At 52.3% G+C, this 24,202-nt stretch overlaps 1 protein-coding gene across 4 annotated transcripts in view; it reads right to left on the bottom strand.

Moving 5' to 3' along the window:
• The window catches only part of SLC7A1 (solute carrier family 7 member 1), a 73,517-nt gene that overhangs the window by 18,691 nt on the left and 30,624 nt on the right, over positions 1–24,202 (bottom strand). For all 4 annotated transcript variants that reach the window (XM_084760996.1, XM_084760999.1, XM_084760997.1 and 1 more), the window contains exons 2-3: positions 11,906–11,991; positions 1,984–2,367 (exon numbers count right to left, since the gene is read on the bottom strand). In XM_084760996.1, the coding sequence (XP_084617122.1) occupies positions 1,984–2,353 (370 nt within the window). In that variant the 5' untranslated portion in view covers positions 2,354–2,367; positions 11,906–11,991. The remainder of the gene's footprint in view (positions 1–1,983; positions 2,368–11,905; positions 11,992–24,202) is intronic.

Raw genomic sequence — 24,202 nt, 5'->3', positions numbered from 1 at the left:
CATCCCCTCCCCCTCCCCCACCCGTGTCCACAGGATATTAGAGCAAGCCTCACAAGGATACCTCTTCACTATTGGCTCCCTTCATGCTAAGTGTTTTCCCGAAAACTCAAAAGTACAGCCTTATTTTCTCCTCCGGCTATTAGGGATCTGCCCACGAAGACCAGGAGCCTATCGATGAGACACGGTCTGCCCGCCCTGCGTCCCCGAAGCCAGCTTGCTGCAGTGACGTCCCACGCCCCACCCTACTGCATACCCCATCCTTTCCTCACCCTGTTTCCACTTCAGAATCACGGCTTTAAGAGCCCATAAACGTAAACACGTCTTTAAAACTGAAAAGCTCTCCTCCCTCGGTAGCTAAGGCTGAGTAGAGGTTCCCAGGCTGTCTCCATGCGTCTAACACAGGCCCGCGGCGCTCCGGGAAAGACTAGAATTATTTTGTCGCTCCGGCAACAGCAAACACTTCAAGCTCACTGTTGTTTCGAGCCCAGGTGAACCCACTGGGTTCCCACGGAGAAGCCTCGGTGTGTGAGAGTCTGTGGTTCACACGTCTGAAGGCTGCACGGGAAGGGACAAGCCATTATGAATTTTATATTAGAACCATTAGACGAGCTCTGCTGCCTCCCAGACACTGCGGCCACCGGAAAGAGCAGCCTACGGGGGCGTCTGGGCATTGGCTTCTGCCTGAGGAGGTGGCTATGGTGTCCCCCATGCAGACACGAGGCTGACAGGACCAGGAGGCTGACAGGACCAGGAGGTCCCTGGAGGCGGCTCACAGGACCATGTCTACGTTTCCTCGTGGGAGCGGACTCCGGTTTCATGGGTGGCTGTGTTTAACACTAATGTTCTATGAAGTGTGTTGGGAAAGGGTGGGGGCAGGGCGGATAGAGAAACGGAGTAAACAATGGTTTTAAAACAGGCAGAAACCTTGACCTAGACATTCTGCCTCTTCAGTAGCTTCAAGGGGAAAGAAACTCTGGCTATGACTACAATCGTAATTATTTATGAAGACAACAGATATGATCCCAAATTGCAGAAGGACACTCGGTGAGCTACCCTGTATTTATAAACCTATGTACACAATGATGCTTAATAGGAATACTACCATGGAGAAGCCATCATATTTTCGTTATAAAGAGATTAAGTGCATATATATGTGATGGTCGAGAGTGTCACTTAGTGGAAGGACATACGTCTAGCATTCGCAAAGCCCCGAGTTCGAGCCCCCTGCATGTCTACCCAGCCCTAACTTGTTAACAGCAGGACATCCCTCACTGTCCAGTGTCCCCCGGCTTCAGTAAGATGCTGGCCCAAAGCAGAACCCAGCAAGCCGCATTCTTGTTGGCTCTCAGAATGGCTGTTTCTCCTCCCTCTGTGTTTCCCCAAGTGCCGTCCACTGCGATATAGTCACTGTAGTGACAGGTGGGACTTTTCAAATTAGAATCATGGCAGGCCTGGTGGCATACACCTTTGATCCCAGCACTCTGGGAGGCAGAGGCAGGTGGATCTCTGTGAGTTCGAGGCCAGCCTGGTCTACAAAGAGAGTCTGGGACAGCCAAGGCTACACAAAGAGACCCTGTCTCAAGAAGGAAAAAAAAAAAGGAAAAAAGAAAAGAAAACAGGTCGAAAAAGCCATGAGAGAAAGCCAGTAAGAAGCGCTCCGCCATGGTCTCTGCTTGGGTCCCTGCCTCCAGGCTCCTACTTTGACTTCCCTCACGGAAGGACGGTAATTTGTAAGCTGATACAAGCTTTTTCCCCCCTAAAGTTGCTTTTAGTCTCGCCATTTATCGTGGCAAGAGAACAGATGAAAAGTGAGAAATGTCACAACACTGACTCCTAAAGGCCCTTTAATTCCTGCTAAATGAGAGAGGCAACTCAAGCTGCAGCGGCCCATGGAGATAGATATACTAAGTCGGTCTTTGGGGGAGAGGAGATCAGAGCATCCTGGGCATATGGGCTGCAGGCTGGGGAGGACCAGAGACGTACCAATGATGTAAGAAAGAATCAGGTTCCAGCCAGTGATGAAGGCCCAGAGCTCCCCCACTGTCACGTAGCTGTAGAGGTAGGCTGAGCCCGTCTTGGGGACGCGGGCACCAAACTCGCCGTAGCACAGGCCGGCCAGCACTGAGGCCAGGGCGGCAATCAGGAAGGAGATGACGATGGCGGGACCAGCGTCTTCACGGGCCACCGCGCCGGCTAGGACGTAGACGCCAGCGCCCAGGGTGCTGCCGACCCCGAGAGCTACCAGGTCGAAGGTGTTGAGGCATCGGGACAGCCTGCTCTCCTCCCGGCTGCAGTCCACCACCTTCCGGCGCAGCATCTGCTGACCCAGGCCCAGCAGGTATTTGCAACCCATCGTGCCGAGCAAATCTGTAAGAAAAGAGAAAGAAACAGGGTGGCTGCGCTCAGTCACAAACCTACAAACCTCACTTCACCGCAGGATGGAAACACGGGGGTGAGGCCCGATATAAAACCACTTAGAGGCGAAATATTTTCAGTCTAGCTGTGCCACAGCAACAGTCAGGTTCCATGGCTCCCCAGTCGTGGGCCTCTCCGGGACATACAGAATTGCACAGAAAGGAGCACTGCAAGCCTGAGGAAGGGACTCAGCGCTAGAGTGCTTGCCTATTACGCATGCTGCCCGGTGCTCCGGCCTCAGCACGTTTAAAACAGTACAGTAACTTCTTCACATAGCCTCCTGAGAGCCACACGCCAGGAATAGATTTCTGAACCTCCTCCACAAGGCAGAAAGTGAACCAGAGACCTCAGGCTGGGACAAAAGGCTCTTTTAGCCGTGCACGGGTGCTAAATACTTAGCCACAGACATACCCGGGTCACAGACAAACCCGTGTCACCACCAGCCGGGACAGGAGGCCAGTAAACAACCACACGGAGAACAACTCGGGGATGTTGGAAGGACCGCAAAGCCACCTTCAGATTGAAGGTCACAAAGTACAAATACAGACAGGGAGATCTTGGTTTCCCGGCCCCATACAGAGAGGGCAAGGCAGTGTAAACCACGGCCTGCAGCTCTCATCCCCCAAACATGTGCACAAAAAAGACTCCCTGCCCTTGGCATAGCCCCCGGTGACGGGAGTGAGAGTGGGCACAGCTGGGACCAAAGCACTGGTTTACAAGTGCTGCCAGGTGCTGTGAGCCACTGATGAGATCACCACAAATGTCTCAGTTAGGTGCCCATTTCCGCCTCATGGGTGAGAGAGAGGAAACATGAGACTGATTCACTACACCCAGGGTTTATTTTAAGAAAATACCCTTTGTGTCTCTTCAGAGGTATTTTAAAACTCTCAGAGAGATGCTGTCCACCTCTTTCACTCGGGCCAGGACTCCGAGGCAGGTCTTTTCAACCAGCAGTTATGCAAAAAGACGAGGTTCCTCTGTACAAAAAAACGAATCTACCCTCCCCAGCAGACAAGAGGAGGCCTGCTTCCTGCGGCTGGGACTTTACAAGGGAAGCTGCCAGGTGTGGAAAACAGGATCTGGAGCCGAGGCTCCCTGGTTCCTGAGGGGAGGGATGACATATACACAGTCGCTCCCGACTGATTTTTATTGAGAAGGTACTGATAAGACTCTTAGCAACACGGAGCGTCACAACCTCATAACATCCCCCCAACACGGTCACTATAGAACACTTCCCTTAAAGTGTTCTTCCCTCAAAAGAAGTTCCAACTCCAAATTGGATCCAGGCTATCATCACATAAAAACAGAAGTAAAATAGAACTGGAGAGATGGCTCAGTGGTTAAGAGCACACATTGCTCTTCCCAGAGGGCCTGAGTTCAAATCCCGTTGCTCACATTAGGCTGCTCACAAACTCCTGTAAGTCCACCCTTGGGGAATCTACTACCTCTGGCCTCCGCAGGCACTGTGTGTGTGTTACACACAATTAAAAACAATAAGAATAGATCTTTTAAGAAATAGAAGTGGCTGAGCGGCAGTGGTGCACACCTGTAATCCCAACACTCGGGAGGCAGAGGCAGAGACAGAGGCTGGCGGATCTGAGTTCGAGGCCAGCCTGGTTTACAAAGGGAGTTCCAGGACAGGCAAGGCTCCACAGAGAAACCCTGTCTCGAAAAACCAAAAATAAATAAATAAAAATAAAGAAACAGAAGTAAAACTATCCATTAGGCCAGAGCCTCAGAAAGACTTCTTGGGGCTCTCTTTTAAAATTTTCAATGTAAGTGGGGAGTTTGGGATGATGTAACTTTGTCAGTCTCAGACTGAATCACTGATTCATTCCAGCTTGATGGTTTAAGAAAAGAGGGGTCAGGGAAAAGGCCATGGGACACCGCTTCCCAATACTGTCCTTTAAACCTTCATGCTGAGATCTTTCCTGGGTTTTCAAAATGGTCTGTCCCCTAAGGACCAGCTCCTGCCCGCAGCCTGGTGTGAAACAGGGACAGAGGACTGTCTGCATCTGCACAGGGTTCAAGAAACCACATCGCCACACAGTCACTAGAGCCAACAGGGAGCTGGCCAGCCCCTGCCCCCGGTGGGCTGGGGTGTGAGGGGGCATGAAGTTTTTAATAAGGAAGGGCAGGTGCTCAGAACTCAGGGCCTTGCCAGCAGAAGTCCAAAAAAGAACATTCTCAGATGCTGGGCATGGTGGAAGTGACTTGATAACAGGACGGGGCAGAAATCTGTGGAGGAAGAAGTGATTTCAGAGCAGGATCCACATCCCCCACAGATGTTAGGCGGCCAAGAAGAAACGGAATAAAACCAGGGGACAGTACACAAATAAGGATGAAGGCGTTTGGAATAGGGAAAGCCACAGAGCTATGCAAGGAGACACCACCAACATAGCCTCACCCAGCCATGCACCCTGAGTTCCTCGTGGCTCCAAGATGGCTGAGCAACGTCAGCATTCCCCCCCCAACACACACACTTTGTAGAGGCCCAAAGAAATAAGTCTGGGAGCAAACGCTGGCAAACCTGTCCCAGAGGATCCGGCACCCCTCTTCCGGCCACGCGGACACTGGCACACACACAGACACACCCACGCGCAGAGAAAACGACAGACACTGTTGTCTCACTACCACAGGCCTTGTGAGATCCCAATAGGACAAAGCGTCAGGGGACACAGTGAAAAGTCAACGGGCGCTTTTCTTAAAAGCCACCTTAGTACCAGTGTCATCGCATCATTAATCCTCCTTCTCCTCCTCCTCTGCCCCGCCCACTTCCGCTTTTCCTTTTAAGGCCAGCTCAGCTTCTTCTTGGCACCCGGTTTTGAACCTGCTCTGTCAGAGACCACCGGCTCCATCTACTTCACCATGCACAAGCTTTTTCAAAGCTGCTCACTCAAACCAGAGATGATCCACCCTATGTGTGGACAGAGAATGCTCTCAGGGAATACAGAGACACCTTCCCAGAACCTGTACAGATGTAGGATGCAGGAGGCCCCCAAGCTTCCCAGGGACAGTCCCAACGGAGCACTACTAAGTGGGGTCTGGGCCCAAGGCACAGGAACTTCCATAAATAGGTTTTCTCTATGTCCCCCCTGAGATGGAATACTGGTGTTTTACCTCCCTGGGCCTTCAAGGTATCCTAAAAGATGAGCTACAATTTTCTTAGGCTCCTTCTAGAAACAGCTTCTTTGAAAGAGGACCAGGAACAAGACTAAGGCAGAGGCTGGGCAGAGGTGGCGCACGCCTTTAATCCCAGCACTCGGGAGGCAGAGGCAGGTGGATCTCTGTGAGTTCCAGGCCAACCTGGTCTACAAAGCGAGTCATGGGACAGCCAGGGCTACACAGAGAAACCCTGTCTCAAAAGCAAACAAAACAAAACAATAACAAACAATTAAGGCAGAGTATTCCATGCAAAAACTAATTTCACCGACCAATCAGCGAATGCATTCCCAGTTCATCCATTTACACAGTTGACGGCCCTTTAAGGAGCCTGGGCTGGCCACCCGTACACACGCAAGCCAGGGAACACACCTTACCTCCCAGACTTCTAGAAACTTCACTCACTCTTCCTCACGCAATTCCTACAAAATCTAGTGATTCAAAAGCAGACAAAGAAAAGAAGCCGCGGAGAATGAGAAAACACCAAGTGGGTGAGCTGGGCCTGCTGGGGAAAAAGCAAGATGGCCTCAGAGGCAGGCCAGGCCCACGCAGTGTCTCTTTAGTCTTCCCCGGAGTCAGGAAAAGTTGCAACCGTCTGGGCTCTTATAAGGAGAGAGGGGTGGAGTTTTCATGGTCCCTTGCTCAATGCACACAGCACAGGAGCAGCAGGGCCGGGCCCTGAACTCAAGCCATCAGTTTCCAAAGCCGCACTCTCTGCCATCTGTGCTGACCCGGCTCTGCTTCGCTTTAATATTATGGTCTGTTCTTTTGTGCTGGGGATCAGACCCACAGCCTCAAGCCCACTTGTCACACCACCAGCCACCTACTTGTCCTGAGACCGAGTCAGGCCCTGTAGCCCGTCCGACCCTGAACCCTCCCTGTCCACCAACTTTAGAATTCCCTGCAGCCTGGCTTGCTGGACACAACTTTGTCTAAACACGCCTCCGGCTGCCGTTCAACTCTTCCTTGGCCACACCATCTGACATCTACAGAGGCAAGATGACTGACACACCTTAAATGGCCACCTGCAAAGTCTAATTGATCAATCCTAAGACGAGGAGTGACTCACGCCATCTCCCCCCCACTGCTGGCTTTGGGGAGGGGGGGGACACAAAAGTGGATAATTTCAGCTGCAGGGACCACCCTGGGCTGTGGTAGGAATGTTCTAAAGTCATACAGACAGCAGGGGCTTGAAAAAGGTATGTAGCAGCAACTCCACACCAAGTCAGGGAGATTAAATACGATGATGCAAATATTATTTTAAGTCTGTAAAAACAGAAGTATTGAAAACTAAGTTATAAAGATTTTTTTTTTTGGGCAGGGTGATGGAGAGCGCTGCCTTTCTAGGATTGTTTTTCTCTTTTATTTCCACGAATTCTTACTGTTTTCCCCCCTATAATGAGCTTGCAGTGCTTTTGAATTAGAGGGAGAAAAAAAATCTAATAAAATCAACAAATGGGGTGGGGGTGGGGTGAGGGAAGATAAGAGGGTCCTGGCAAGGTCAACCCATCTCCTGTCTATGTAGGAAAGGCTGGTAATTAGATCCGAGGGACTTTTTTTTTTTTATGCTTTTCTCTGTCTCTGAGCAGGCCTGCCTGGAAATTTCCAAAATTAAACAAATTCACCTGCAACTGACCCAGAAAGGCTTTTGCCTCCTACACCAGGCCCCACTCCACACCCCAGGGCCAGACAAACTTCGGATGGTACTAGCCACTGTGATGTACTCAGTGAGATAGCCTTCTGTATAGAATTAAGGTAACGATATGAAATTATGAATACTGAGCCATCTTTATTGGCTTTATAAAAGTAGCCAGGGTCAAAACAAACAAATGACAGACAGACAGACAGACAGACAGACAGACAGACAGAGTGTCTCTCTGGGCTTCACTCCACTCTGTGCAGGAAGACTCAAATTCTAAAGATGAGACTAGGGGAAAAGGAAAAAATTCATAGCTTGTTCAGATGCTCACAGCTGCAAAGAGGAGGAAAGAAGTGGAGGTGGGGGGGGCAGTCGGGTTGCATTTCCCAGCACACAGTTTTGTGATAACGAATTGGGAGGAACACAGTGAATTTACTTCCCTGCAGGTACTGGGGAGACGCAACAGCACACACCTGCAGCTGCAACACCACACACCTGCAGCTGCAACGCCACACACCTGCAGCTGCGACGCCACACACCTGCAGCTGCGACGCCACACACCTGCAGCTGCGACGCCACACACCTGCAGCTGCAACCCACACACCTGCAGCTGCACCCCACACACCTGCAGCTGCAACACCACACACCTGCAGCTGCAGGTGCACGTGGGACAACAGAAGCCAAGGAGAAGCAGCAGGGCTGCGCAGAGCCACCCCGAGGGGGGTCCAGCCTAGCCAAGAGTGACTCACACCTTTATCAGAGGAAAGACAAATCCAGAGAGTGAGTCGTGGGTGGGGGGGAACAAATCCAAGGACTTGCGGTTGCTAGGGTGTGTTTATCTAAGCTCCAGTTTTGGCACCTTCCTGCCCAGTACTTTAATCTGGTTGGCGAAAGGTACCTTTGCGTAAAAAATGTCGTAAGCTGTAGTATCAGCCTGCCATTTGTTCCCGGCTCTGTTTTCTCAATGAGATCAGGCACACAGAACACTGCCCCGTGGCCCCGTGGTTGCCATGGGCACTATGAAGGCAGAAGAGGTCGTGCGCGCGCAAATAATATCCACACAGGAAACGCCACATCCTGTGATTGGCCTTCCTGTCCTATCCCACGTCACAGTTCACTGGTGGCCAAAATCCCGGACGCTCGCTGCAGAAGGGCCAGTGTTTATAATCTGAGCTGCTCCTGCCCTCCATCTTCAGAAACTGGCCATGTCGTCCCCGCCGCCAGGTTTCCATACCACTGACAAGACACCCTGGGAGGCAGGAACAGCACAGCCTCGAGGACAGGGGGCAGGAAGAAACTGTCCGGTTACACAAAGGTCTTCGAAGACCAGAATGTTTTATCTGAACGATCAAAGCCCAGCATGGCGGACAGGTGGAGGCGGATAAAGAATGCTGGAGGAATGCCACTGGCTGCCTGTCCCCTGGGACAGCGCAGTGGCCACAAGGAATGAGTTTTACCTTAGGTCAGTGGCCGGGTCAGCTGCTTGCTTCAGTGGCTCTAATGCAGTATGCTAAGCACTCGCCACTCCAGGCCCTGAATTTGACCCACTGCCCAAAGGCCAACGTTCTAGACCAAACAGCTGGAACAGCTGCCTGCTTTCGGACAGTCAGTTCCACGTTGAGAAGTAAGCCATAGGTCTCCTCTATTTTTTTTAAAGGCCGTGTGTGTGTGTGTGTGTGTGTGTGTGTGTGTGTGTGTGTGTGTGTGTGTGTTGCTGGGGATGGAACACTGAACTACACTCCCAGCCCTTTAAAGAATGCCTAAGTCTCAATCCAGCTATTTCAACTTAGTCTTAAGCAAGACCCACCATAATCTCCCCACTGTCACCTGACAAGCTACTTCAAGGTCACCTCACTTGCTGCAGCAGTGCAAAGTCCTTCAAGCCTGCAGCACCCGTTCTCCTGTACAACTAAGCACGATGATTCCGCTCTTAGGGGAAACTGAGGCCACCGTGCTCCCTCTGACCCTGGAACAAGCCACCAGCCAGCACACGCAGAGGGCCCAGACACCCTAGCACAGCCAGGAGTTTCTCCTACGCCCACCCGGATGGCCTGCGGCATCCTTGGAGCCCAGAGACTGTGCGCGGGGACAGGGCTGTCACTCCCACTGGGAGCTCAGTAGTACAGGCTCTATCTTGCCTGTGGCCCCTCCACACTGGTTTGTCAGAGCACGCCACCATGCCGGGAGAGCCCCCTCTGGACAACGAGCAGATCTGAGCTGAGCTGAGCTGGCCAGGTCTTGAATCCCGACACCTGAGAGGCAGAGTTGAGCTGGCCTCTTTGAGTCTGAGGCCAGCCCGGTCTACACACAGGTGGAGCTCCGGGACAGCCAGGACTGTATAATAAGGCCCTGTCTCAAAAAAAAAAAAAAAAAAAGGTTTCCACGCTGGGCCATCATCACGGTAGGATTTCAGAGCCTATAGAAGATGGACCACACACACCACCCCTGGCCTCATAGTGCTTACACATGGGGGGGGGGGGGAAGAAGGAGGCAGAGTAACTATTCGGATCCAGCCCCCTGCACATCTGTTGAGTACCTGTGTATACTACAAACCCTTTCCTGTGGATACTCAAGAACTGGACTGCACATAGCTCCCTGTCCTCCGTGTAGAAGACAGGACACGATAAAGTAGGAGGCGTGGACATGCCTGGTCAAGACAGGAAGGCCCCCTGGTCCCGTGACACAGACATTATCCCCTGGCTCATATCTGACATCCCGAGAGAGGATGTGAGATGCCCCGCTGGAGGCATTGCCCAGGACCCGGGCCTGAGGACCAGCCGACGACCTCCCCTATACTTTCTCTCAGCCCTGACTGGATTCAGGCTCCCCTGGCTGTCAACATCTTGTGTTAGGCCCCAAGAAGGCCGTCCTCCACGCCAGCCAGTTATGAAAACAGAAACACTTGTGGCCGGCGCAGCAGTTGGACGCCCACTGAATGAGTCCCTTCTCATTCAAGCATTTGCCTACAGAAGCACCTGACTGAGACAGGGTGGCCCAGCGCCGTGCGCAGGCCGAGCCCAGTCCCCATCACGGCACCGGTAAGGATCCAGTTTTCACTAGGCTTTGGAAGGGACGCCTGGCAATGCTGCGCCTCTGTCCCTGATGTGATTACGGAGGCTGTGACAGCTTCATCCACAGGAACCGTGTGTGCCCCATCCTCCCCGCCGACCCACACGCCCCAGTCCTTTCCTTCTTAATCCTTGACGTAAAGCCACCTGCACGGTCGCTCACATGTGACAGGCTGCGTCTCCCACAAAGGCCTTCTGATTAGGGACTCGTGGGGTCTGCTGAACCGGATTACATAGGTGTTCTTAATATCGGCAAAGGTAGAATGCAGGCTGCGAGTGCCCATATCTGACTGTGACCCCTGTGCACCCTCTGCCCACACTGAAAGCTTTACCCTTCAACGTCCTGATGATAACAAAAAACCAAAAAAAAAAAAACAAAAACAAAAAAAACAACAAAAAACAAAACAAAACAAAAACTGGTGACCACACAGTGACCCTTTGTAATATCATAGAAAATAGCTAGAGCAGTCGATTATTTACACAACTATTTGTATTTATTTTATTAATTAATATTTTTATTTTATTATTCTTTTTTGAGACAGGATCTCTATATGTAGCCCTGGCTGTCCTATGTAGACCAGGCTGGCCTCTCTATGTAGACCACCTACCCCTGCCTCCCAGAGGCACTACCACGCTCGGCTAGAGCAACGGATTTTTAAAGCAGATTTTTAGTGGTACCTTTTTCTATGCAGAACCCAAACATAAGAATCAGATTTTGGGGAGCTGGAGAGATGGCTCAGAGGTTAAGAGCACTGGCTGCTCTTCCCGAGGTCCTGAGTTCAATTCCCAGCAACCACACGGTGGCTCACAACCATCTATAATGAAATATGGTGCCCTCTTCTGGCATAAAGGTGTACATGCAGGCAGAATGCTGTATTTTAAATTAAATAATAGTAAATTAAAATAGTAAATTAAAAAAAAAAAGAATCAGATTCTTTTAAAGTGAGCTTTTATTTAAAAAGAAAAGGAAGACAGTCTCCCTGGCCAACCTTGACCTCTCCCCACCCCATGCTCCCCTCAGAACTCTCAACTCTGAAAAAGAACACGTGTTAGGAGCTGTAAAAAAAAAAAAAAAAGATAGGCTGGGGCTAGAGTGATGGCTCAGCAGTTAAGAGCACTGTCTGCTCTTCCAGAGGTCCTGAGTTCAGTTCCCAGCAATCACATGGTGGCTCACAACCACCCACAATGTGATCTGATGCCCTCTTCTGGCCTGCAGGGGTAATGCATGCAAAGCACTCATATACATAAAATAAATAAGTCTTTAAAAAAAAAAAAAAGATGACGGGCTGAGTGGAAGGTTCGGCTCAGCAGAGTGCTTACCCGGCACAGGCAAGGCCCTAGGCTCCACATCCAAATCCACACACACAGAGCACTTGGGATTACAGTCCTCAGGTACGTTAGGTTGAAACTAATGATACAGGCAGGCGTGGTGGTGCACACCTTTAATCCCAGCACTCGGGAGGCAGAGCCAGGCAGATCTCTGTGAGTTCCAGGCCAGCCTGATCTACAGAGCGAGTTCCAGGACAGCCAGGGCAACCCAGAGAAAGCCTGTCTCAAAAAAGAGCCATACATTCTAATACAAAAATGTTGACATTCTGAGGTGCCAAGAGGCACTCGGTACCTCCAGTAAGATTCTCGGGCCTTCTCACTGACGACAGGAGCCGGGAGCCAAAATGTCACAGCAGAGTCCACAGCAGCTTCAGGTTCCTGCAAGACAGAGAAGAAAGTGTTGTCACACAGCTCTGTTTGGGGCTGTCCTCATGCACTAAGCGGGGCACGACCACCGAAGGACTTCACTCATGGGTGAACACTGACTAGGCTAGGTGTGTCGTGGATGACTGTGCATCACCCGTGCCCTCTGGAAGAGCAGCCAGTGCCTGGTCACCGCTGAGCCACGTCTCCAGCCTCACGGCTTTTCGTAAATGGCATACTGCAACAGGCTCCGTGTGATTAGAGTCAGAGTGAAGATACCCATGTTGTCTCAGGATCTAAAAGCCCTCGCAACGCGATTTCAGATCCCACCAAGCGGCTGCACGTGGAGTTTTTGGGGTCATATCCAAAAGCAGCACCCGCAACGATCCAGAGAAGGCGGCTACGGCCTTGGGAGTGCGGCGTGGGAATGCCATCTCAGTGCTCGTCTGGCATGCCAATAGCCCTGGGTCTGATCCCAGAGCTGAGAAAGAAAGGAGAGGAGGGGGGAAGGACGTCTTAAATAGCTGTTTGGGGGGGCTTGCTCTGGTCACATTTGTCTGCTGTAGGATATAAAACAACTAATGCTAAACTGAAGGGAAAGAGAGAGGGAGAGAGAGAGCATGCCGTGCATTAATCCAAGGCAGCCTATTGGGATTAGCGGCCAGGAAAGCTCGGTGAATGAATTCATCAGGACCCACTCTCCCCTAATCCAAGAAATGCCCCAACCGACTCGGTCTAATTTCCCAGACTTGCAAATCCCTTTGTTCAGAGCAGAATAATGAAAATACCGCACGTAAGGCGCCAAGAATTCACCACCAATTATCTCATAGAAAGCAGGCGGCAGTGGAACGCCATGCATGCCTCAAGGCCTCCTGGGGAGAGGGGTTTTGTAAACACTCGGTCAGGCTCAAGAGGAGGCTGTGTTCTGGCTGTAGTGGACACCTGGCCCACCCAGGGGAGATATGCACTGAAATATTAGCAGGCGCAGCCCCCTGCCCAGTTTATGAGTCAAAAAGGAGTCCAATCTTTGCATGAATAGGGACAGAGCACTTTGTAAAAGCATCTGTAGCTTGTGGCACACGCCCTGGGCGCTCTGCTGACCAGTGGCCGCCATCATGAGGCTATGCTGACAGGAATGCTCGGGCCCCCGGTCTTTGTCTTTTTAAATTCCTTGAGAATTTCATACAAGGTATTTTGATCCTATTGACCCAACTCCCCACCTACCCCCACCCACCCTTTTTTTTTTCCCCCGACATGGGGTTTCTCTGTGTAGCTCTGGCTGATCGGGACTCGGTCTGTAGACCAGACTGGTCTCGAACTCACAGAGATCCACCTGCCTCTGTCTCCCAAGAGTGTTGGGATTAAAGGCGTGAGCCACCACAACTGGCTCAGAGGTGGCCACTTTGAAAGGGTTTGCCTAAGGGAAGCCCCCTTCATCCTTCAACCTGCTGGTCTTGAAACATTATGCTATAGTTTCATCTTAAATGTCTCCCAGAGGCCCATGGGTAAAGATCCTACAGGCTGTTGGGAGGTAGTGCAGCTTTTAAGAGGTGGGGCCTAGCAGGACGGACTGAGGCCACTGAAGGCGTGTCCCTAAAAGACGTGGTGGGATACAGACCCGTTCTCTTTCGTTTTGTTTCTTATGTGTTTCTGCCTCAGGGAGCCGCCTCTCCACAGGCAGGTGGGCCTGCGCTGTAGAAGAAAGCTAAGCTCATCAAGCCTGGGGCTAAGCCAGAAAGCACTGTTCCCCTGGTTTCTACTGCAGTTCCGGCCCTGGTTTCTCTCAGTGACAGGACTGTAGCCCCTAAGTAAGAGACTCGTTCGTCTCAGAGTTGCTCCTGGTCAGCGTTTCATCACAGCCACGGAGATGGAGAACAAACAAGGGCAGGGTGTATCTGGGGTGTGTGTGTGTGTGTGTGTGCATGTGTGGTGTGTGTATGTGGTGTATATATGTATGTGTGTATGTGTGTGGAGTATGTGTGTGTATGGTGTTGTGTGTATGTGTGGGGTGTGTGTGTAGTGTGTGTGGGGTGTGTATATGGCGTGTGTATGGTGTGTATATGTGTGTGGGGGGTGTGTGTGTCCTCACACATCCACTCCCCTCAGGTAGCAGTGAAAGTGAAATGTAACTGTTCTTTCCGAGAACACAGTGCTGATATAGACTGTGGGTCTACATACGCTCATTTGGACAGTGGAGGGGTGGGTGGAGTCAAAATGTACAGACTCAAAATGGAAACATGGTGAACAAAAGATAGCTAGGTGTCCATCCCAGCCTCAGCCTTTCAATCATTAAATTAGCCCAGCCCATCCTGGGCCAAGTCACTCGGCTCAAACTTTGATGATTCATCTTCCTTCAACACAAAAACCTTGAGGCAAAGGCCACACTGCCCTTCACTGCTGAACACTAAAGAAAGCCAGTGGAGGGCCGAAACCAAAAGACTGCTCAAAGAGGAAGCAGCCGGGGTAGAGGGAGTTATCTTCGCCCCAGAGAACATCTGGAAATGTCTAGAGCTGAGGTTCTCAACCTTCCTGAGCCCCGCCCCCCACCATAAAGTAAATGTCCTTGCTACTTTATAACTGTGATTTGGCTACTGTTATAAGACATAATGCAATTACCTGTGCATTCAGATGGTCTTAGGCACCCCTCCAGGAGGTTGAGACCCACTGGGTGAGACCACTGCTCCAGAGGCCTCTCTAGGTGCCACGGAGGCCAGGGACGTTATTAAGCAACCTACAGATGTACGGTGTGTGTGTGGGGGGGGCAGTTCCAGCAAAGAACTGTCCTCAGTAGGTGGTGGAGGTGTGGGCCTGGAGAACACTAGGTGCCGCACAGATCAGGTAGAGCGCGTTGGAGAACGGTCAGCTGTTCAGACCCCAAGACCAAAGAGGCACAGGGAAGATCTTCAAATGAGCACGTGCTCCCAAGAATCCAAAACCTTGTCGCCACATCCAGGGAGAAACCAGGATGTCCTCAAACCGCCAGAGAGGAAGCCAGCGCATCAAAGCAGAGAAAGAGGAAGTGTGTATAGAGACACCGGCTCAGAAATGAGTCTGCTGTCCCGCAGACAGACAACAGCCAAGGTCGGCAGAGACGGGATTGCTGGGTGCCCACCCTGCCCTGCCAGGTGCCTTCCAAGTAGTGTCCCTATGGCTCCTATGACGTAGATGTGCAAAGGCTCACCAAGGTAAGTACTCCACTTTGCCCCACAGGGCCCACTGGGATAGTAATGAAAGTCTTCTTTTCGGGGCAGAAAGATGGCTCAGTGGTTAATAGCACTGGCTGTACTTGCAGAGGACCTGGGTTCAGTTCCCAGCACCCACATGGTGGTTTATAACTCCAATTCCACGGGATCTGATGCCCTCTTCTGGTTTCTGCAGGTATTACATCCACATGGTGCATATAAACACAAGTTCACACACAAACTTCTTTTTAAAAATATTTTATTTATGTTATGTAGCTTAGTGCTCTACCTGCATGTACAGCTACAGGTAAGCAGAGAGCATCAGAGGATACAGATGGCTGTGAGCCACCATGTGGTTGCCGGGAATTGAACTTATGACCTCTGGAAGAGCACCACCAGCGGTAAGAGAGAGGAACAGAGCTCTGGGTATAGCGCGGGACGGGAGGACGGACTCAGGAACCATGGAAGGACAGGCAGCACACTGACTTCCCGCTCGCTCACCTCTTAATTCTGCATCTGGCCCAGCAAATCTAAGCCAGTGATGGGCCGACTGACAATATAACAGGCTGGCCGATAGTGTATGCCCATACTGTGCACCGGGCCCTTCCCTGAGGCACTGTGGGTGTGTGATGCCACTAACAGGAACATGAGCAGGCCTCCCGGCAGCGTATACAGTGTGACGTGAGATGGGATGAGGAGGCAAGGTTTGATGTGAATGCTGGCTCCAATCCAATGACCAGGGAGGGAGAGTGAGCCTGGAGCCAGCGTTCTCACCCCAGCATTGCCTCTCCTCCTGAGCACGCACACACACACACACACACACACACACACACACACACACATGTTTAAAAATCAAAGAGAGCCAATGCACACCTGCAAGCTTGGCACTAGCAAGAAACTTGAGTTTGAGGCCAGCCTGTGCTACACGGTGAGACCCTGACACACAGATGGCTGATTGACTGACTGACTGACTGACTGATTGCTTGCTTGATTGAGTATGGACAGAGAGGCAGAAGCCAGCCTGAGCTACATAGTGACACTCTATAGCAGTTTAGACTGACTGGTGACGGGCAGATAGATGGCATACAAATCTGTTAAGTTTTTTTTTTATTTAGTAAGTGTACTCTAGGAGGGTTTTTTGGAATAAATGCCACGGGTCCACAAACGCCTCCTCTCTGTCGCATTCTGTCCCTCAACGCTGGGCGCTCACTCAGCAAGCGTGGAGATCTCTGCCAAATGGCCGATGAGCCACGCAGATCAATGCAGCTGAGGCAAAGTTGCTATTTAAAGGAATACCTCGGGCTGCCTTCAGTACCGTTTGATGGGTGAGTAATCAGCTCTTAATTGCACGGTTTGCCTTTTAAAATAAAGAATTATCTCATTAATGAGGTGCTCGAGGGGACAGCGGCGCCCGTCCTGAATTTGAACGTGCAACATGTCTGTCTACCGGTCTATAAAATACAGCCCTGTCTGGTGATGATGTGGGGGTGTAATGAGCAAAGCTCTGCTCTTTTGTTGCTGCTGTGTGGGTATTTTGCCCGGGTGCGTGTATACGTGTGGGTGTTTTGTGTGCCTGTGTCCAGGCGCCACATGCATGCAGTACCAACAGAGGCCAGAAGAGGGCGTTGAATCACACAGGCCCAGAGTTAACAGTCATGAGCTGGGGAAGAGCAGCCGGTGCTCTTAACCTGAGCCATCTCTCAGGCTCCAAGAGGGCTAGTCTTGCCATGCACAGATACAAAACACACATCACAAGACACATAAATACAAACACACACACACACACACACACACACACACACACACACACACTTCAGGTCTCGAAAAACCCTAATTGGCAAAGAAAAGGACGGGGGTGATGGAGGTGAAATTAAAGGCAGACCCAAGTAATCCACCCCAGAATGGCTTGGGAGGACGTCCCTGGATGGAATAAGGAGCTCCAAGGGCCCTGACAAGACAGAGCTCAGAGCTGTGCTGAGGTCAGAGCCCGCCTTGGGGGTGGGGGTGGGGCCTAGGCTACTCTTAAGGATGTCTTCAAGCTGTACGTGGCTTCACCTAAGAATAGAGGCACACTCTGACCCCTACACCTGCGTGCTTTGCCACAGCCCAGTAATCACTTTCCACCGCCCTTTATCACCACAATCTGCTCATGCCAACTGCCGGGGCTCAGTGGATCGATAGAAAACGAGCCAGATGAAAACCCGGACTCTTCTGCATGTGCCCCAGAGTGGTGCCTGCGGAGGACAGTGGCCCCAGGGCCAGGCTCAGTGGGTCTCCGCCCAGGACGCAGGCCGACCACTTGCTCCGCCCCCTTGCCAGAACCACGCCTTCTCTTCAAGCACCTTGCCTGGCGCATCCTCCAGGCCTTGCCACACCCCTTCCTGTGCTGTTCTGTGCCTGCTAAAGTGGTGCTGACCCCAACTTCACTCTTCACCTCGCTCGAACAGCTCGGAGAGCTAGTGGGGATCTGAGCACCCACCTAAAAAAAGATTTAAGTGGCTAAAGAGAAGTTTGGTTCAAGACTTAGCAACTGCCACTCAAAGGTACTGAAGGGACCCTGGGCAGCGTGGCTTTGGCAGGCCTTGCCCGTCTCCCATGCCCCCTGCATCGCTGAAAACCATTAGCCTGCATTCCTAAAGCAGCCCCCAAGGTCTCCTCCCTTATTTGGCCCCTTCCTCCTTCTCCTGACTCTGGCTACCAAGGTCCGCCTATCAAAATACTGAAGTCCAGCCATCAAAAGCCCCCTTTGGTTCACCTAACTAACATGCCCGATCAAAATAGACTGCCGCATCCCAGCCCGTTCTAACACAGCCCGCCCCTTTCCTCTCTTCTTAAGTCATTGGCTGCTGTTTTTCTGCCTGAGTCAGAAAGCAGCCACTTTGACTGGCTTCCCAGCGTAGTAGGATCTCTCTGTGAAAACAAGTGCCGGGGTGTGGTTTGTGCCAATGCAGGTCTGAAAGGGAACCCGTTGCTCAGGGCGTTGAGACTCAAACGAGCCAGGAACCATCCCCAACCCTTTTTCACACCTTGCAATCGCCCTGGCACACAGCGGCTGACAGTGCCCAGGTTATCGGGTGACAACCCCTCCAGTGTCCAGTGTCCGGTGGGATTGTGGGGACTGCACCCCACCACAACCTTCCCTGGCTAGGTGGACTCTGACGGGCGCATTCTGTCCAGTCTGTTTCGCAGCGGCTTCCCCCTTGCACTCGTGGTGACCGCACGGCCAGAATCCAGTGTCCCACGCTCCTTCCCCTCCCCAAATCCTGCGGACAGGTCCCAGATTCCTCCTCGGACGCACTGGGGTCCCTCTCTGGGTGACAGAGCCCGGTGACAACCACTCCCTCCAAGAGAGGCCTCGACTTTGGCGCTCCCACCCCCAAGAGCGCTGGGCTCTGCCCCTCCCTTCCTCATCCAGAATCTCAGCGGGCTACAGCTCCCGGACATCAAATCTCCTAAGCTGCTGTCCTCAGAACTGCCCCCTATATCCACTAGACAATCTAAGTGGCCGCTTAGAGGCTCTCTTTTGTGTCTCCGCTTCTCTTCGGTCTACTCCTACACCCTCTGAACTCTTCTGTTACCCTTTGCTCCGTTTCATGTCCTGACCGCCAGGCACTCTGTGCCCACCAGCTGCCGCGCTTCCCACGGGTCCCCTCCCCTGCGGTTCGGCCCAAGGTGCAGCAGAGCGCGCACGCGCAGTTCCACAGGCCCCAGCTGCTGCGACCACCGATACAGTCCCCAATGCCTCCAGGTGTCAAAGACTGTCCCCTGCCTTTAGCCCGCCTGGGTTCCAGAAATGCTCCGACAGCCCCCTCCTTCTCCAAGGCCATCTGCTGCCCACCTACACTTACTCCCACGCCAGCCCCGCCCACTCTGCGGGGTTCAGCCTGGCCTGGCCGGGAGGGAGGGAGGCGCCTGCACTTCAGCCTCTCCAACACTCAGGTCCCTCCAGGAACTACAGCGTCCTTGGGCCCCTGAAGGGCTGTGATCACCACCCCCAAACCTACCCCACCTCCCGCCCCATGGTCCCCAAACCTGTTCTAGAGGCACCCCTCCAGCAGTCCCGCCTCCTCGCCTCCTCGTCACTGCCCCTCCTTTCACCTCAGCTCTGCTCCCCCCTTCCCTACCTAACCCAAATTCTCCACTGTTGATAACCAAATAAGCTACAATACAATGTATGACCTTGTGATAACATTTCCCTCAGCCAAGGCCTGGCCTTTGTGCCAACTTATTAACCCCTTCCTGTCCTACCACTGCCTTCCGCTTAGACCTAATCATTCAAACACTATATTCTATATATACCGAACCATATTATAACATATATTTTATGAATATATATACATGAAAAACAATGAAAGATAATTAAAACATACAAACTAACTATCAACGAGCTCATAGATAATTATTTCTTTAATATGGTCACAACCTTAAATTAAAGTCATAATTAATTATCAGAGTAAGCTTTATTTGGCCTCCTGTGTCTGTGTTTTCAAAGTTAAGGCTTTGAAACAAGTAACTACTAACAAACAAGGTTTCTCTACTTCAAATACATTTAATAGATAATGGGCCCCAAACTCCTCAAAGGACTGCTGAATACGGGCATTTCAAAAGGTCAGTAAAAACTTCCCACAAAAAGCAGAGGTCGCCCCTGGCCCCAACAAAAAACCTCAAGGTCTCCAAAGAAGACAGACGGACCACCAAACCCGCAACCTCACCTGGACTGTGGGAATGCTAACCACTGGAACAAACTGCCCCACGCCTCGCCTGCCGCTAAAACCTGCACATCCCTTGAATACTTCAGCACTGACGTCTGTACTCCGCCTTGTCAAAGAAAGGCCAGTTTCCCAAGGTCTCCCCTCCACAGGACACCTTCCCAGACCCTGTACTCACTTGGATCCCAACAACTGACCTACACTGCCCTTCCCCGGGGATTCAGAGGGGCCTCCCCCCCCCCCCCCCACACCTTTTCGGACAAGCACTGGCTAAGACTTGAAAAATGTAGATAACCTTTGCAGTCCTTCCCTCTCCATAGCCAACCTAAGATGGCCGTGCTCCCCTACCTCCGTTCCAAGTTACCAGATTTCACCTTCCAACCCCCCTTCTCCCCCACACCTATCTGAAATCCTCTCTCACGCCAACCCAGACCCCTCACTTTAGAGCACCTTGCCGGTCTGCGCTCTTCATCTGGGCCCAGTTCCCTCACGGACCCCCTAAATGCTCACTCCTGACACTTCCCAACACCAAGATGCGCCCCCTCCTTCTGCCATCCACAAACAACTCCTTAAACTTACACCGTTCTCCTTCCTGCCCCACCCCTCCCGCTCATAGGCAGGAGGGTTCCCTAGCCACTTGTGCCCACACTTTCTAATACATCAGACTGACATCCCCCCATTATCAGTAACAACAACAGTCACAGCGACATGGCAGCTGTCAAGCCACCACACCACTGTTACCTCACACTCCACTTCCCTCCAGGCTACCCCACTACGTAACCCTGGTACGTAACCCCCCTTCTACACAGAAGCCGCTCCTAACGCCTAACATTTGTGTATCCATCCTTAGGCCTCCCGTTCCGGTTCCCTCCTGGTCCCCAATTCCCCACAAATCTCATCTCTCCTCTCACACTCCGACTTTTCCTCTGCCCAGATGATGGCTGCACACGCACCGCCAACGCCTCCCCTAAACTCAGCAACTGTCCAGACGGCCTCAGACATCAGACATGGGCAAACTCCACACTCCCAACTACAAGACGTAAGTAAACCCAAGCCGCATCCTCTCCGACACACACACACACACACACACACACACACACACTCTCTCTCTCTCTCTCTCTCTCTCTCACACACACACACACACACACACACACACACCATACACACACACATGCACACCATGCACACACACACACTCACTCGTGGCCAAGCCCTCACCTGGGTGAGATCATCCAACAAACTCAAGCCCACTGCCCCCTCCTTCAATGACCCCCACTGCTTGCTTTGCTCCTCTCTTCCACACCCTCTGTTAGTGGGTGTCCCTCTCGCCACTGATCCCCCAGCTGCCAGTGCCCTACCCCCGCTACTGACCACTTGTCCCCTTGACCGTCCAAGTTCTCCTTTGGGAGCCAAAGCCAAGTTCTCTCGACCTTTCCACACCACCCCAAAAAACCTGTTACAGACCAGCCCTCTCACCGTTTGCCAATAGCCTCCCCAATCATCCATGTTCCTAAAATCAATTTCAGAGCCCACCTGCGCACCCCAGGAAAGACATTCTGACGTAACAAAAGCCTCTCAAATTGTATTCTCCCCTGCACAAGCCGACCCTGCCTGCAGACGACAGTGGTTCCCCAATTAACCTCATACAGACAACAGAAATGTCCCTGTCCCCTGACGAGAACTCTCAGACTATGGCCAACCAGCAGCCTTGGTTCCTGCCTACTGCTCTTCCTAAGGGTGGAGTCCCCGCCCCCCACCCCATCCCTGGTCTTGGGTCTCCTCTCCTCCACCACCAGGACCAAGATCCTAACATCTGAGAAAAAAAAAAGTTTCCCAAACTCCTTAACTTTACCTCTGTCCCTAGTCTGCCTGCCCCAACAAAACTGAAATCTGCTCCAGACTGCTCTAGCAACTCCAGCGCCAGCTGTTTCACTGGATTCTACATCCTGGTCCAGCCTCACCAACTACACTTCCTCCCTGGCTTCAGATGGGTGGCAGAACCTGGCCATCCCGCAGCACAGCCTGCTCTGCCCGACCTTGACTGGCAACCGAGCTCCCTTGGGTCCCCTAACAACGACACCCCAGCGTCAGCAGGAAGCTGCCAGAGAGATCCAAGGCTCACTTGCTCAACACCCAGGCAGCCAATAATAAAACCAAAAGGCGGGAATTAAAGGGACTCTGGGCAGTATGGCTCTGGCCAGCCTTGCCCCTCTGCATCGCTGAAAACCATTAGCCTGCATTCCTAAAGCAGCCTCCAAGGTCTCCCCCCTTATTTGGCCACTTCCTCCTCCTCCTGACTCTGGCTACCAAGGTCCGCCTATCAAAATACTGAAGTCCAGCCATCAAAAGCCCCCTTTGGTTCACCTAATTAACATGCCCAATCAAAATAGACTGCCGCATCCCAGCCCATTCTAACACAGTTTTCCCCTTTCCTCTCTCCTTAAAAGTTACACCTGCAAGGTCATTGGCTGCTGTTTTTTCTGCCGGAGTCAGAAAGCAACCTCTTTACTATGTCTTCCCTGCTTCATAAAGGATCTCTCTGTGAAAACAGGTGCCTGGGTGTGGTTTGTGGCTACTCTGGGTCAGATAGGGACACCACTACCCCCCCACACACACCACTGTGTGGGATCTCCTAACAGGTAGGCACCCCAAAATTTATAACAGCAAAAAGTGGATATAACCCAAGCGCCCCGTGTTGTGAGCTATTATTCACTGCTGAGCCGTGCAGCAGGAGGGCGAGGCTGGGGCAGAGCCAGGCTAAGCGAGAGAAGCCCTTCGTGGCTAGGCTGAGTTGAACCATTTGTACGAAAAGTCTGGACCCCAGACAGAAAGGGCATACTGCTCGCCTGGAACCGGGGGGAGGGGAGGAATGAGGAGCAAATGAGGAGGAGGTTACCTAGGGGTGAGTAATGAAAATTCTAGAATCATGGTGCCCGATGGATAAGCCTTTGTATTCACTGAAAAACACCACACTTCACTCAAAGTGATGAGCATCATAGCGTGTAAATGACATTTTAAAATGCTGATGGGGATTGGGGGGGAGACAGAATGGCTAAGAGTGACCCACTCTATCACCTGGCAGCCGGGAACCGTTCCTGCAGCCCCCTCCTCACACCCTTCAGTGCTGCTGGGTCTAACCTCCCATCTCTGCCATCCACACTGATGGCTAGGCTCCAACGGGTAAGCACTGTCCAGCACCGTCCACTGTACTTACTCCCTTCATTACGTGGAAGGGCCACTACGTTCTGAGTGTCAGCAACATAAAATGAGCTCCTGCTTGTAAATCCAGCCAGGCCATGTACAGCAGCCTGGGCTGTCCCACTAGCGTGGGAATACAAAACCCAACCTCCGCTCGCAGACAGCAGTGTCAGGGCACAGAATGAGGCTAAGGACGACTGTGGCTGTGACGACTGGGTAAGGCCATATACACGGTTTCTAGGCCTTTGGCTCCAAACTGAGGCCATATGCCGTCCAGGACCTGAGAAGATGGGTAGACTTTTGTCCAACCAATGCCTGGCCCAACCCAAGACCCACCCCATGGGAGAGAGCCAACCCCTGACACTATTAATGACACTCTGCTAAGCTCGCAGACCAGAACCTAGCGGAGTTGTCCTCTGAGAGGCTCCCCTTAGTAGCGCCTCAAAACAGATGCTGAGACTCACAGCCAAACATTGGTGTGTAGGGAGTCTTGTGAAAAATCGGGAGGGGTGGGGGGCAGGGGGAGGAAGGGAGAGAGAAAAAGACCTGGAGGTGACAGGAACTCCACAAGAAGCCAGGGCCCATGGGGCGGGGGGTGGGGGTGGGGGGTGGGGGGGCTGCTGAGACTGAAGCACCAACCAAGGCCCATGCACGGAGTAGACCTAGGCCCCCTACACGGATGTAAGCAATGGGCAGCTCATGTGTCATGTGGGTCCTCTGGTAATGGGAGCAGAGCTGCATCTGCCTCTGCTGCATGGGCTCTGTGGCCTGCTTTCTGATCACTCCCCCCCCCACTTCACACCCCCTCCCCACAAACCACCCCCCACCCCCCACCCCCCCCACCTCCCCCACCCCGGCGGGACTGCCTTGCCAGGCCACAGGAGAAGAGGACAAAACTCAATCCTGATGCGACTTGATGAACCGGAGTGGATGGGCAGGGGGGCTCCCCATTTCTGAGGGGGACTCCCCATTTCTGAGGGGGGATGGGGGAGAGGGAAGGATGGTAGGCCTGGGAGGAGAGGAGGGAGGGAGCTACAACCAGGATGTAAAGTTTGATCCGCAAAGCCCTGAAGACACGCCCAGCTCAGGGAGGCAGAGGCAAGCCTGGAGACACACTCCCAACAACAGTGTGTGCAA

Source organism: Acomys minous, assembly GCF_964271855.1.
Source record: "Acomys minous genome assembly, chromosome: 16".
Lineage (NCBI taxonomy): Eukaryota > Metazoa > Chordata > Mammalia > Rodentia > Muridae > Acomys > Acomys minous.
This window is presented reverse-complemented; position numbering and strand designations above follow the sequence as displayed.